This window comes from Argentina anserina, chromosome 4 (genome assembly GCF_933775445.1).
Source record: "Argentina anserina chromosome 4, drPotAnse1.1, whole genome shotgun sequence".
NCBI lineage: Eukaryota > Viridiplantae > Streptophyta > Magnoliopsida > Rosales > Rosaceae > Argentina > Argentina anserina.
This window is the reverse complement of record NC_065875.1, coordinates 13,610,671-13,627,657: the sequence shown is the minus strand read 5'-3', so window position 1 is coordinate 13,627,657 and position 16,987 is coordinate 13,610,671. Positions and strand designations below refer to the sequence as shown.

At 35.2% G+C, this 16,987-nt stretch overlaps 1 protein-coding gene across 1 annotated transcript; it reads left to right on the top strand.

Moving 5' to 3' along the window:
* The first annotated feature begins 7,866 nt into the window (after positions 1–7,866).
* Positions 7,867–12,572, top strand: LOC126792224 (transcription factor MYB114-like). The gene is made up of 3 exons (XM_050518689.1): positions 7,867–7,972; positions 8,465–8,594; positions 12,191–12,572. The coding sequence occupies exons 1-3, from the start codon at positions 7,867–7,869 to the stop codon at positions 12,570–12,572; spliced, it is 618 nt and encodes a 205-aa protein (XP_050374646.1).
* The last annotated feature ends 4,415 nt before the right edge of the window (positions 12,573–16,987 follow it).

The following is a 16,987-nucleotide window of genomic DNA, read 5'->3' as shown; positions in this document are numbered from 1 at the left end:
TTTATTGAGTTGAGTTACCATAATTTGGGACTTGACCTCCAATTCAGTACTTGGAAGTTGTGTCGTACATTGATACATAATGAATCTTCCCTCTTGTTGACTGCAACATGCCCCTGAAATTTGACATTTTCATGTTAGATGTGTTTATGCACCTAGTCCAGATTAATTTCTTTTGGTGCAACATCGTTTCATTGAAAGACAAAGAAATTATGGTCGAAATATACAAGAGTTAGATATGAGCAGTTCTTGAAACAAGACACTCATTATATGGAAGAACATGAGAATATCTTCTTAGAATTACATATTTTTAAAGCAATTATACATTGCGGTTATTAAATGAAAATAATGAAGCATAAATGCTTTGGTTAATAGTCTAAATAACTAGAAATCTGTTTATTCCCAAGTTTACTGTGACTAATGTTACTTAGTCTTTACAATTTTACATTGGTTCATGGTTAAGATCTCAATCCAATTGTTGGCTATAAAATTTTCATGTAGTTCAAGTAAACGAACATGCGAGAATGTCTGGATGTATTTATGGTTTCATTACTAAAAGCAATATGTTAATGCAATGTAACGCATTACATACTACATGGCACTACCTACATAAGTCCACGGTTTTAATTGTGTCATAAGATTGATGTCTTGTTATGACATGTTTCCACCTTATTTTGGTGATGATTTGTAGTGTTACATGCCATATAATGCACTCTATATTTCCACCGTTCTAAAATATGGTGATGTTTTCACAATGTTCGAATTGAACTAACACATGAAACTTAGGGGGAGTGGCAAACTATAATAGGTTCGTGAGCTACGGCCTTGGAAATTCACCAAGATGGTTCGTCCGCCGCTCGGTTTACCCCCGCAAGACGTTTAAATCTTTTTTGGCCGGAAATTTTTGGCCGAAAAACTGGTCGGAAATTAACCGGAAAAAGTCACCGGAAATGTCGCCGGAAAGTCGCAGGACTGTCACCGGACCCGCCGCTGGAGCCACCGCTACAGCCCTGTCGGACCGTCGCAGCCTTGCAGCCCCCCCCCCCCCCCCCCGCACGACCTCCGCACACCCTCGCACGACCCCTGCATGCCCCGGCGCAGCCACCCTGGAGCAGCCCCGCACGGTCCATGTAGCCGCCCCGCAGGACCCCCCCCATAGCCACCCCGCAGCTCTGCACGCCCCCCTGCATTCCCCCTGCAACTTCCCTGCACGGCGACACTGCAGCCCCGCCATGGCCATGCGACCCTTTAGTGCTACTTTTTGTCTTTTTCTGATCATAGTTACTTGATCTAATGGCAACGTGCTTACTCTTTGGCACACATAAGTTTCTCATATGTTAAAGAGCCATTGAGTGCATAGCTAAATGAAAGCTATTAATAGATTTATTTTTAATATATTGTGACTATGATGAGGAGATCATCACACATAGAATCAAGAGCGGTTTATGTGCTCAAGTTTAAATGTCTTACGGCATCATGATTATACTCACATGCTTTTATGCATCAAGAAAGCAATTGAACCTATGAAATGATTTTTGTCATAGTAGTTGTCTACGTTGATGAATTCACAACGATACCATATATAAAAATTGGTGAGACGATAAGCTACTTGAAGACAATCCTTGTGCCAACATTATTTATCACTTACAAAATCATTGTGAAAGAGTTCTTATGTATCACTTGTAATGTGGCAACGCACCTCATGAGTTGAAATTGTGTGAATTGTATTCTTTCACGATACTATGATTCGTAATAATGAATCGATGACTCGTTTAGGCTATTCTTTTGAGCAAAGATGTTATACGGATCAATAATATTCCTCCAAAGTAATGGAGATGTAATCTATGCATTATCATGTGCATAAGCCCCCTCTATGATCCTTCATTAACTATGCTCAATCTCCAAGCATATTTTTTAGCAAAATTTAGGAGTGACATACACACTCCTACGCTAAAAAGGATGGGACATAAGATGGAAGCCGAAATTGGCTTATCATGATTCACTTTGAGGATAAAATATATTGTGGTGATACATATATCATGGTTAAACTCAAACCATAACACTTAGATGTTATGGAGCACCCAACACAATGACAAAAGTTGAAAAAACCTTAAATTTCAGGATCTACATATTGCGGACTTGTTATTGTGAGGACCGGTTCACCTACTGTTAAGTGGGCTATTGAGGTGCTACTTGCGTCCACTGATTCCTAACATCCAAGGCTACCTACTAAAAAAATTGGAGCCAATTTAGAGACCTGGAACATGGTGAACCGCTCGACACAAGTGGTCACTAACCTCCGGCACGTATTCCGGCCGGTTCGGTGCCTTTCTGACTGGTTATGGCAGTGAGGCCAGTGGAATTTGATTCCTAACACCCGTTTTTACATTCTCCTAAAATTTAGTAGTATTCGGGGTTGGGAAAGTCAGTGAACCATTCAAGGAAGTGTAAAACATAGGTTCAATATTGGTTGTTGATGTGCCTAGGCTTCCAACGAACCAACAATTCGAACCATAAGCTACGGCTTCTAGCGTGTCTTGTTTAACGGTATCCATATATACCACCATCATTGACATTACGGTTGTAACGATTCACATGTTAGTGTTTCAAATCTAACAATATGCATGTTTGTTAACGAATTATGTTAACGGTTTATCGTCCATATATTTTATGTGCCAAATTGCGTCTCTAGAAGCGCATAATGATGAGTTATTTGATGTTGAATTTTACCGTTTGAATAAGACATGAACTTCCACCTATGTCCGCTTATATAAAGACATTAACAGGCGATCTCGTTTAGTCACTTTTGATGAGCCAGTCTCCCCGTCGTTAGGGGGAGAGAAGAACGAGTTTGTTCAAGTTCAACGACTTGGTTTTGCCGTGGTTTGTCCCACTGTGCCTCATCATATTCCTAATAGTCCTATAAAAGGAAGTGATGAAATTAGAGATACATGCTGCAACTATGCCTGTACGGATTGATGTCCAACAAATGGACATGTAGTCACTCTTTTTTGATGACGTGGTGACTCTACAAATGTGGTACATGGTGTCACTAGGCCGTGGCTCTTACGAAAGTGTAGAGAGACCACTTGGTTTGATATACTTGTTGAATGAAAGTTATGGCACAACTTGATCTATGATCAATGATACTCAATCATCTGTTATCTTGGATGATGGTTATCATTGGGTGATGCCTCAATGTCAATACTAATCCAAATGAGAGATCTCGAAGAATGACGATGTTGAATGAGTTTGATGTCGAACTATACATACTCTGTTGAAGCAAAATTCTAGCATTGTAGATTGGCCTACATGGAAAGTATTATCCGGTAGGAATTGATGGTGATGATCGACCCATGTCATACTATGTTGAACTATACATATTCTGCTTTCCGAAGTTCCTTGCTTAAAACTCAGGGCTCACCACCTTGACAATGCAGGAGAATTCACTTCGACGACTTTTTATTGCATAGTCGGGATTGGACATCCTCATAACCCCATGTTCATTCTGCATGAATGGATGAACATGAGCAATAATTAAGCAGTTAAAGCTTATAGCTAGCGCCTCGTTACGCATAAGTAATTTACCCATAACTGTCTGGGAATATGCAATATTGCATGCAACTGTACTTAGAATGAAAGGATCTTGAGAATACTATGTCTCAAAAGTGATGACCATTATTGATGACGTTATTCATCGGTTGACTAAAGGCAACAAGGACGTTAAACCAATGCCTACAAGTATTCCATGAATCAGTCGAAGTCATAAAAGACGTGTTCCCACCGTAAGAGCAATGATAAGTCTTAAGAGATGAAACTCTCCACATTTAAGTACGATATGTGTATACATGTACTTGTTGTAATATACATGACTTGACATCTCATTCGATTTAAACTCATAAGGCTAAGATGATGGCTAAGTGCGCCCACACACATGTCAATGCTTGATCACAGCACATTATGACATCAAATCATATATCCCAACACAAAAGATACTTTAATGAAGTGATGTCAGAATCTGCCCAGGTTCGTAGGTCAACTTCCACGAGACCTATAGGGCAGTTCACTTGTTGGAAAATTGTGAAATTAGTACCATTGGAAAGCTCTATGTGTCTAATTTCCAGGAAAACCAACCATTTGACCATATCGATTATATTGAGTGACTTATAGATGTTGTAGTAAAATAGGACGGATATGTCTGGAAACTGCACCTGAGTCAACTTCGACGAAGCTTTGTGATCAGCTCAGAACGAACTAGGTTGTGAACCATATATCACTAGAAATCCACGGGTGTCTACTTTTCAGAACCTTTTACGGCTCATCCATACCTATTGTATCGAATAAGTTATGAATATTTAAGTGCGTGAATGTCATATCATGCGTGAATCTGTTTTTCATTGCAAAATCTTGTTTTGAGTTGTTATGCAATTCTCTTTCTTTTGATCCATGTACGGATAAGTGTACATGTCTGATTTAAGAATATTTGGTGAGATTTGATATTCAAATCATTGACCATCTATCTAAACTCTGAGATTGAGTTACCGATCGGGGGAAGTTATTTTGTAGACTTCAGGGGGAGTCTATACCACATGTTATCTTCAATTGTAGTTGGTGTGTTGTGCTCTTTTTCGGTTCGACCAAGCCTTTTATTTTACCTGAGAGGTTTTTATTTTGCTTGGCAAGGTTTTTACCGAGGCAACGGTTATGCACCATGACACATTAGGATCGCGATACATGGGTGAGTGTTGTAGGAGAATTACTCTCTGTAATCTTCTAGTGTATCTTGTCCTAATTAGTATAGGTTAGTCTAGTTAAGGATGAATATATAATCTTTGTATCTACATGATACTCAATGTAATGCATATAAAATGCCCCATTATCAATGAATAAAGATGATACTTCTCCATATTCAATGTGTATTACATTATTCTATAACAACACACACACTTTAGTGCAATACAAGCACAAATAGCTCCTTAGAGCAGTTGGCAATCCCTTATGCTCTTTTAATTCTCCTTGTCTTATGATAAGGGGTTTGAACCTCATTCTATTTTTTATTTGTCTGTATTTTAAGACATCATTTCTTTTCTTTCTCAACAAAAAAAATGTATATATCGTTTCATTTTCTTTCTTTTTGTGATCAAAATTTTCCCTTTTGTATCTCTCATCCATATTCTTTTTTTTTATTATCTCCGTCAATTTTCTTTCAATAAATTCATGAAATCATTATGTACTATATATATATATATATCCGAATAAAAAAATTCCACACAAGACCTCTAAGTTCAACAAACCGGCCCTACTCCCAAGTGACCCCCTTTCTTGATCCACCATTGCCAACCAACAAAGTATGACACTGACTGGCCACCCACAACTCGCGTCCAACGGCGACATCAATGGACTTGCTGCCGGACGAAAAAAGAAACTCAAAATACGAAACCCTAGAGTGGAACAGGTTAAACGGAGCACTAGCAATTTAAACTACAGTATTAATTAATATTTATTAAGATTGCCAACTGTATGCAAACAAGACTCTCACATATAGACAGATACGTATGGGTTCGGATGAAATAGTATTTCCTTCTTAAATGAAAAAAACAAGGGAGACAAAGCCTGTCTTGTATCGGTGGTTGGACGCATCTTGAATATGAAATCTGTACTGTTTGCATAGCCGATGAGGACACGATCCATATATGATTGAAGAGGACACACGCAGGAAAAAGGATTAATTCTTACTTTTTGTTAGGTTAAAACTTGATGACCCGCTCCTTTGCTGGTCCAGGCAATGAATTTCAATGATCAAGCACAAGATGTGGAGCAATACCAGTCATGCATGTGGAAAATGATGGAAGAAAACTATCACCTGTAGTGGAATGACTCCGCGTCAGCCACCTCAACATGTATTATTCTTCAGAAATTTGAGAATATTATAATTGCTCCATAAATTTCATATTTTTTTTATGAAAAGGCTAATGCCGCTGTTATCTAGCCTTTATTAATAAAACTGCTGAATACAAGAGAGAGACGTGAAGCTTAAATTCATTATTACACAAACCTAAAATAATAGGCATAAATGCCGATTTGCACCCCAAATTTGGCCGAAAATTGTTAATTTACACCCTGAACTTGCATTTGAGTCAATTTACCTCCTAAACTTGGTAAAAATTGCCGATTTACACCCCGAACTTGTATTTGAGTCAATTTACCTCCTAAACTTGGTAAAAATTACCGATTTGCACCCCATCGGTTAAATTTAACTGGTTCTATCCAATTTTATGTCACATGTCATGCATTTAAGGGGTAGTATTGTCATTATATATTTATATTTTTCTTAAAAATAAATAAAAATATTCTTTAAAATGAGGATTATTTTGTTAATCAAATTATTTATTTATATATTTTTTTCTACGTACTTAACCCTACTTTAAATTATATATTCAATATACCCACCCATTCAAATATAGTGTGTTGTGTATAAATATATTTTTATATGTACACATTGTTGGAGGATGAACAAAATGAGAATAATAACGACGTAATAGAAGAGAACGTAACCGTTTATTGATTGATAATGAGGCCAATATATAGGCATTACATAACCACAATCCCGTACGATTTGGAATCCTAATCTATTAAACAGAGATGTGAATCTATCTCTAACATAAAACCTAATAAAGCTAAGACACACACAATGGTAGAATAGTAATTCTCTCGGAACACACATTTATTTTTAATTTTCAATGTATTTATTTATTTATATTTTTTTCTAATATCTTTTAATATACTATATCACATAAAATAATAAATATATAAATCAATAACATGTTTCGAAAAAACAAACATTGTAGCAAGTGTTCCTCTTAAGTAATTTTATTAATTTATTTCATTATTCAATATGAATAAATATATAATGATAATACTACCTCTTAAATGCATGAAATGTGACGCAAAATTGAATAGAAACAGTTAAATTTAACGGATGGGGTGCAAATCGGCAATTTTTACAAAGTTTAGGAGGTAAATTGACTCAAATACAAGTTCGAGGTGTAAATCGGCAATTTTTACCAAGTTTAGGAGGTAAATTGACTCAAATGCAAGTTCGGGGTGCAAATTGACAATTTCAGCCAAATTTATGGTGTAAATTGGCATTTATGCCAAAATAATATTATACATCAATTTCATCATTTCTTTGATTGTTTAAATGATGGTAAGAGCAGATAATAATTTTTTTAGAAGGATAATACTCTGTTTATTGATATTCAAATCTTTTGAAAAAAATGACGTTTTGTCCTGTTCCGAAGATTTCAATCATTTATTTTCCCAGCTTTCTTTATCGTAAATCATAACTGATATGCACTGTTTCTTTCACACAAAAAAAATCAACTAATCCTCTCTATTATATACTGTCCACCTCGAGCGGTTTCATCAGTGTCAGACAATACGTACCCACAAAGACAATATCAGAACTATGAGTGGTTGGTTTTATTGATCATATATAGATTCATAGGTATTCATTCAGTCAGCCGAGATAATTTACATAACAGTAAATTGTACGGTTAATCAGGTCAGATACAGATATAGCCGGATGTAATTAATAAAAGATTAAAAGTACTTGTCAAAAGAGGGAAATTCTGTTGTACAGTAACTTTCGTACCAAATGTTCTGTTCAAGAACTGACAAGCACACTCGATCAAGAGTCAAGACGTATCTGTGGACAACAGAAATACACGTAACAAAAAGCATGATGACCTTAGTAAGATCTCTGGACGTTTCCTTTGAGATTAACTATATATTCAAACGTCCAGAGGGCTGTGGATGCGTCTGGGTTCTGATCGACTATCATATCAGTAATTCTCACTGTATACTGATATGGAGCTGAGAAAAGGTGCATGGACCAAAGAGGAAGATGATCTTCTCAGGAACTGCATTGAAAAGCATGGAGAAGGAAGATGGCACAAGATTCCTCTTTTAGCAGGTTGGTAATTAATATATTAATATATATGCCGTTTCTTCACTCTCTTGGTCTATCAATCTCACAGTTGCCTTCTGCAGATTGTTCGGTTATTCAATACCCAATTCCGACTAGCTCAATATGATCGATATATCTCTATATATAATATATAAAACTATATATTTACTACTTTTGCATTGGTTTATGTTGTTTAGTTTGTGGCGGTGTATCCATGATCTTGTATGAGTGGGGCATATTACTTATATGAAATAAGTAATTACCATAATTAGGGACAAAATAGTAGATTTTGAGGAAAAAAGGATTGAAATAGGTTGTTTGTATACTAAAAACATAAAGGTAAAATATATGTGTGTGGGCAGCAGCACCCACTGGACACTATGTAGATCCGCCAGTGGTTTGTGTACTTGACATACATGTCTCTGAATTTTTTTTTTTTTTTGCATTAAACAGACGATATATCATGTGTGTTTGTTGCTTATATATAGATCCTCGCAGGCTTAAAGAGATGCAGAAAGAGTTGTAGAATGAGGTGGTTAAATTATCTCAAGCCAGACATCAAGAAAGGAAACTTTGAAGATGATGAAGTCGATCTAATGATTAGGCTCCGGAAGCTTTTAGGAAACAGGCAAGGAGTATACCTACTACTAGTCAAATTTTCTTTAGCTCTATTAACCTAACTTGCTGGCGAAAAATAAAATTACAACCATCGATTCCGATCCAAACACATGAACAAATTTTCTCTTAAATGTTTTTATATAAAGTATCACCAACCTCAGAACCTTTTATGAATCAAACTCGATCACAGCCTATATATCATTTACGAGCTACGAACAGGAAACGCATGTCACTCAACTAAATGGTATTGGTCTAATTAAATAATTTTAATGAAATAAAAGAAATTATTTTTCTTCCTTTTTTGTTTGACAATAACTTAACTGATTTGCTACTAAAAAAATGTGGCACAACCTACATTTAGATTTGCATTTTACTCCAAAAGTATTGCTAAATTGATTGACAAGTATAACTTTAGTTATTTTCTCTCACCCCAACTAACAATTTAGTCAATTTTTCCTAGAAATTCTCAAAGATGGCTAACTTTATCAATGCTTTTGGAGCTCGTATTTGCCAAAAAAAGAAGAAGATAAAAATCAATTTTAGTAATATGCCGGAGATGTTCATGGGTACTTAACTTTTAGCTTTCATAGAGTTTGAAGCATGCCATATATATAAATAAAATAAAAAAATAAAAACAATATATATAGGTTAGCGTATATGATTATATGCACCAACTCTGGTAAAGCGTGAATTATCTCTATATTTGAGTAAAAAAAATATCATTTTTCTGCTCTAACAACTCAATAAAATATTATTAATTCAACAAATTAATATTGGGCAAGAGAGAAAAGATTCTCTATATCGATGATATACTCAAAATTTGGGGAAATTCTCATTTGACTTAATACATGTTGGTTATGCATTAACTTTATCCTAAAATTTTTAAATTAGTCACCAAAGTACTCCCTCCGATTTTCGTTTTTAGGTTTTTTTTTTCGATTTTTAATATAAGTTGTTTTAGCTTAAAATCCCTAATATTTTTCTAATTTATCCCTGAGTCACAATAATGACATGAATAAAATTATAAGGTGATGAGTAGTAATTAAGAGCAATGAAGCCTTAAATAGAGGTTAAATTATCATTAGAATTGTTTCTTAATCTGTGTGCAAACTCTAAAAACGACTTATATTAAACATCAGAGAGAGTAGTTGATTATATTATCCTCAAAGTTGTACATGAGTTCTTCAAGTTGTAAATTTTAGTAGACCACTTGATTTGTTAAAGTAGTAATGTTAGTCCTAACTCCTGAAAGTGGTAATTTAGTCGTCAAACTTTTAATTACAACTTTGAGGAGAAAATTACCACTTTCAACTCTAATATTACTATTTAAAGACTAAAGTTGTAAAATAAATTTTACAACTTTAAGAGTATCTCTAATAGCTCATGTAAAAATTCTCTATTATAAAGGATTAAATAACAAAACTCTATAAAAAAGTCACAAACTCCAATAGCTAGCTCTTCTATATTATTCAACAAAATTAAATGTATTTCTACATAATTTAATGAATATATAAAAATATTTTTGATAAATTATACAAGTTTTGATAATTTTATATATCTAGAGATTTGCATTCTCTCATCCCACTATATGTATAATAGAAGATGGTTTACATGAGTTATTTGAGCCAAAATTTAGTGTTTTTTTCTCTAAAATATAAATAATTTTGGTTTTGCAAAAGTTGTTGGAGATGCTCTAAGAATTTAGTTTCAACTTTGAGCATGATATTACTACAATGATGGCGTACTCATTTTACAACTTTATGTAAAATTGATGCTATTATACATCAATAAACCATAGCCATACTCCAAACTTTTTATAATTCAAACATACTCTAACATTTTACTTGCCCTTGAAAAAAAATTATCGAAAAAGAATTCAAATGATACAACTAATCTTCAGTTACTCAAATTCACAACCTCTTTGTTACAAAGAGGAGATTGTCACTAGACCAAACAGTGAATGCAGTTGATCTCTAAAGAGATAACAAAGAGAATTAATAAAACAAAAGAGTATTAATAATTCCCTTAAAAATAAGGGTGTTAATAAACTTGTAATTATAAATTGTATTATAAAACAAGGGGAATTCTAGTATAAATGAGGAAAATATTTTAGGATTGAGGCGCTATGTGGCATGCCTTTTTAAAAAAAATCATATCCTTGTTGATCCAAACTCTAATTAAATTATGAAATGATAACTAAGCGATAACTAATTGTACCAAATTTTGTTACTCTACAAAATAATCATACAAAAACAATTTAGTCAATTACTTTCATGTATGTAGTAAATAAATTAAATTTGGATTTGTGTATCCTCTTAATTAAGAAACGTATGTATATCAGATTTAATTCATTAATTGTTATACCAAATGAGGCATAACCATACCAAATTAATTTGTTTTATCGAGATAATTTAGTTTACCTTAAATGAATTGTATTAATGCCTACATTTTATTTATGATATTTTATAGAAAATTCGTCTTTTGTCTATTAGAATTTAACTAATGATTTTTTAGAATTAATTTCAGTTTACATTCCTAAACGTTTACACCCAAAATCAATTTACTCCTTAAATTTTTATTTTAATCAGTGCACCCCTTACTTTCAAATGACATCAAAAAATGACAAAATTCAGATTTTTATATGGATTATATAGATAATCATGCTACGAGACCTAATTTTAAAGATTTAGTGTTGTTGTAAAATTATTGAGAATTTTGTTTTTGTCTTGCATATATGATTTGAAGCCTTCGTTGATAGTTGTTTTAGCAGATTTTAACCAAGAAAATCTGAATTTTGTCATTCCTTGATGTCATTTGAAAGTATAGGGGGTGAACTGATTAAAATAAAAGTTTAAGAGATGAAATGATTTTGAGTGTAAAATTTAGGGGGGTAAACTAAAATTAATTCATTTTTTATTATGTATCAATTTTCTTACTTTAAAGATTAACCAAGGAATGCTTTTTCTTGAATTATTTACATCGTAGAGTGTCAATCAGAATTGTATTGATGATTACCATATATTCTCTATCGAAATTTTAAAATTAGATTACAAAAATATGTAAAATCTCTAACAAAATTATTTAGGATGAATTACACAGACAAAAATCTATATTTTTCTCAGATGAAATACCTTTAGTTTGATAAATTATATATATATATATAATTTTTTCAAGCATACTTTTATAAATATATATTTTATTATATTTTGAAAGCATTATTGTGATGAAAAAAATGATGAAAAACGAATGATAAGAATATATTTTTATAATAATTTAGAGCCGTTGGATTAATAGGAATATGATGAACTTTTCATTCAAAATGACATACATGTTATGGGCATGCCACATATGATTTAGACGGTCCAATAGGGCCTTATATTGTAAAGTAATGAGTGTTATGCATCAATTTTGTCTTGAAATTGTAAAATGAGTCATCAAATTAGGACAAATTTAATACATAGCATTCATTAACTCAAACTAGAATTATCTTAATTATAAGAACATGGTGTGTATAAATAATTTCTATCACATGTGCAACAGTAAAGCAAACCAAGTATGATATGTTATTGGTCGCCCTTTCTTATTTTCTCTACTATGCATATAAAGGTGGTCATTAATTGCTGGCCGGCTTCCGGGAAGAACCTCAAATGATGTGAAAAATTATTGGAGTGCTCGGAGAAGGAGAAATATGGAGTCGAACATCGCAAAAGATAGACCTCAGCAAATAACAAAGACAACGATAGTAAGGCCTCGACCACGCACCTTCACCAAAAGTTTGCATATTCCAAATGACAACGCTGTTACCTCAAAGAATAGTAATTTAAATACATCTTCGCCTATGGTACGTGTGAATGGAATTGAATCTATGGAGGACCTTGCAAATTTCTGTGTTCAAGATATGGACTCAATATTTGCTACATCACTCAATGTTGCTGAAGAAAGTTTCGACTTTGATCTTTGGCAATTTTTGCAAGAAGAGATGATCTAACAAACCCTCTTAGCAAGTTAATTATGTGATCTTTAGCTAGCTTGTTCAAATATATGTTTGGACATTATTTATTTATTTATTTTTGTTTTGTGGAATTATTATATAAAAACAGTGTCAAATTTAAGAGCATGAGAAGCCTAAAGAATATGTTTGGCTCATTTCTTTTCTTACTTGGTTATATATGTCAAAGGCTTTTGCATACTATCTGGTTCATTTCTTTTCTTAAAATATGGCTTTTGTTTCAGGATGAAAAATTGTGTATTATTGAATGATATGGGGACATTACATCACCTGAATCCCGCAGGATTCGGAGTCCTAATCTATTACAGAGATGCAAATCTATCTCTAACAGGAAACCTAATAAGGCTAAGACATACACAAGGGGAGAATAATAATTCTCCCGGAACACTCCCCCTTGTGTTGCATGTCTAGGTTGCATGGTGCACACATCGTTACCTCGGTAAAAACCTTGTGAAGCAAAATAAAAACCTCTTGCGTAAAAACAAAAGCTTGATCAAAGGGAAAAAGAGCACAACACACCGTCTACATTTGATAGCATCATGTGAGGTAGACTCCCCCTGAAGTCTATGAAACAACTTCCCCTGATTAGTGCAATAATCATGGAGTATAAAGAATAACGTATACAACGTTCATTACATGCTTCTCAAACGTAGTCTTGGACTAATGATTAATCATTAATCTAGCCACACATCCTTAGATCAGACATGCTATACTTAGTCAAACTTGGATCTTAGGAAACAAGATTGCATAACAACTCAAAATAAGAGTTTGCAGATTCTCGGGTATAATGACCTTCACTCACTTAAACGGCCATAACTTCTTCGTTAAAATATATCACCAAACCGTAAAATGTTCTGGAAAGTAGACACCCATGGCTTTCCAATGACATAAAGTTCACAACTTAATCCGATCGGAGCAGTTCACAGTGCTCTGTCGAAGTTGATTGACTTGCAAATTTCCGGACAGAACTGTCCTACTTTGCTAAAATGGCCATAACTCACTCAATATAATAGCTATAATAAATGGTTGGTGTCCTTAGAAAATAGACACATAGAACTTTCCAACGGTACCAATTTCACCATATTTAATCGAGCGAGCTGTCTTGTAGGTCAAGTTGAAGTTGACCTACGAAACTGGACATATTCTGATTTGTCACATTCAATGTGTCTTTCACAAAAGAATGAGAGAATAGACCAATGAATGACTGATTTTGGTCCGAGACAGAACCGTACGCATCCTCTACGCTACTAGTGTCGACTGCTACACCAAAGTGTACGTTGATGTTGCTGGAGCTGCTGGCGGCGTTGGTGTGGATAGGATATGTGTTGGTTCACTAAGTGTAGAACTAAACCCATGTCAAGGGAGCAATGCAAGTCCAATGACGATGCATATGCGTATAGTTAATCGCGTCATAATGAAAGCAATAGTGTTCCAACAACACTAACATGTATGAATGTATAGCTCATTGAATCTCTTCAACATCTATACTTAGACGGAATAGAGAATTAAGAATTAGCTTTCATATGAACACATATGGGTATGAGTTCTTGCAATCGATTGTACTACGTTCTCTTGAACGTCGCAATCTGATTACATAAGCTCTCCATGGTCTGGAGGCATTTAAAGTCCCTCGGGCACTCTCATATCTGCGTTAAGATCCCTTTACAGATATTCTATGACCACTATCATATGCTGCAAATCAGTTTTCATTGACACTACTACTGATGAAGTAGCGGAAAGCAATTATGTCCATAACAAGAGAATATAACTCATCGTAGTCAATACTAGGATAATGAGACAATCTTTGCGCCAGAATTCCTGCATATATTACATGACTTTATCTTTCTCATTACACTTACGAACAACGACCAATATAACAAGTCTAGTTCAGCCTGTATTGATTCTTTCCACTTCGGTCAAGTTGCTCATCGTTGATGCTTTACAACAGAATAAGAGCTTAAACGAATACATCATCAATCATGGGAGATCAACCCATTAAACACACGCGCGCTGTATACGATCAATTCGTGAGATTTATATTCTTCTCTAACATCAATAAAATGAGTCTGTAGCGTTACACATAAACTTAGTTGATACACATGTTTAGAGAATATCTCTTGATGATGGGCGAAATACTTGTGCCTATGCACATCGCTTGTTTCTGGTTTTGATTCCAGAGAGTAATAGTCTCCCCCTCATCTAGGTAGGAGCCAAGACCGAAGCTATGACCCTTACTAGTCCATCTTTGTGTTTGCCGCCCTTGTTTTGTGGTGCAATACCACGGGCGCCGACAACACCATAGCGTACGATAGTGTCATCGCCAGCTTCCTTCCCACTGTCATGGATGGTGCCAACGGTGCTAGGACTAGGTCATATGAAATTCTCCCATATTCTGAGAGTTCCAACCTTATCGGCACATCACAGCATTTATGTGCGATTTCGTCACTTTCGCAATATCGGTAAAGTCATTGAGCATCGAATCTTTGACTTTCTGGAGGTAGATAATGCATTGCACATTTGCTCACTTTGAGTAGTGCAGGATCTTAATGAGACATAGTGCCACACCACGTCAATTCCTGGCGTTAAAACCGGAATGTGAGCATTCCATATCTCCCCCTAACGACGGGAAGTATGTCTCATCAAAGTGACCGTCTGCTAATATCGCAGGATAGAGATCAACGGTTGTAGATTAGAAATAGCGGACAAGTGTTGGTGATTCATAAATCATAACCAACCAGAATACTTAATCGTTTCAAGTAGACCCATTGAGATTACTACAATAGAGGCACATAAACAACTTAACCAAATAGGCGTTAGTGAAAAGAACGTTGGGACCGTATCGAGTGACCATCTGATACGCATTAAACGCTTGGCAAGTTGTGGGTTTGAAACGAATAAGTGTCGCTACATGCAACATCATTACATATCCCCATGCAAAAATCGGCAGGTTAGTACCCATAACCAAGTCCGAGCTCTGCTAGATCATGCAGTGAATGAACATGGGGAAAAATATGTTCAACGACGATCCCAGTAGACATGCAAAACGAAATCATCAAAGTCCTGGAGGTGAACTCTGCAACGGTATCCAATCAAATAGATTCAAGAGGATAGAAAGGGTGGTGAGTCCTTAGTATGATGATCATAACTAAAATTTTAGCAAATGCGGCGTTTCTTGTGGATAGAAAGCGACGTATGACCAACGCGTCGATGCTCTAAACCTATACCATAAAAATACCTAAAAATGTCCGCATTCGGTTGGATAGGGTCCACTAATGTCATCTTAAATACTTTGTAAGAATGGAATGTTCTCGGTTAGAGCCTTAGCAAATAAGGACTTTCTTGAAGTCTAGCAAGATAACAAGCTTTGCAAAATGAGCGATGGGCATAAGAGATTCTTATAAAGGCATTAGAAAACACGGGAGGCATCACAAACTCCTGTGAATGATGGGATGCCGCCACCGATGGCCTAAATGCCATGGAGCCGTCGAGAGGGGTAGGCTCGGCCTCACCGTGCTTGGCACGGATAGGCACGGCCTCACCGTGTGGAGCACAGGTGAGGTGGTCCTCCAATCGCTTTGTGAACATGAAAATCAGATGATCATGTTAATTGCAAAAGAACTCGAATCATCATATCTTGTTCAAAATGACCAAAAAATGATCATGTCAAAATCGAGAAGACAGTAAAACTGAACCCATGATTCAAAGAATCTTGAGTTACATAAAGCTACTGCTGCAAGCAAGCAAAGCTATGTCTGCAGGCTAACAAAGCTACTGTCTATGCTTGAAAAAGCTATTGTCAATGAAATCTGCCAGATTTATTACTCTCCATTCTTAACACAAATATCAAGATGAAAATCTATCATTGGCATGTATGGCCTTTAAAACTTAGTAAGGCACGAAGATATAGAACACAATCTCCACACGAGATCCGTAAAACAACTACATGCGCCGTAGGACAGTATGGGTGGTTACGCAATTAGCAAGACACTCGATTTCACGGCGGGACATGCTCAAAATAAAATTAAGAGAGTCAACGACGCGGTGAACTTCTCTAGACAATACGCCGTAGCATATTGTAAGAGGGGGGATTGAAACAAATGTGCAATCCCATCGAGTGTATCACATGGCAATAAAACTACATTCTTCAACTTAAGAGTTGGAAAAACATGGTATTAAAAATGATGGTTGGGCTTGGTGCAGATGTTTTACTTTGATAGAAATAAAACCTCTTGCCGCCAGGAATTGGCATTTGGAGCAGTTGAATACCAAACAATTAGGGTGGAAAACCATCCATTTGGTGCGGGTGGTCACCAATAATAATAAAATTGTTTGAGCTATGAAACGATTTGGAGAAAACCGGAAAATTAACCGGAAAACCATGTCAAAATAACTCA

Bases quoted from the DNA above. Each gene is read 5' to 3' on its own strand.
- LOC126792224 (XM_050518689.1), top strand. From the start codon at position 7,867: ATGGAGCTGAGAAAAGGTGCATGGACCAAAGAGGAAGATGATCTTCTC. The intron at 7,973-8,464 runs GTTGGTAATTAA...AGATCCTCGCAG, and splicing joins CAAGATTCCTCTTTTAGCAG to GCTTAAAGAGATGCAGAAAG. The intron at 8,595-12,190 runs GCAAGGAGTATA...ATGCATATAAAG, and splicing joins CGGAAGCTTTTAGGAAACAG to GTGGTCATTAATTGCTGGCC.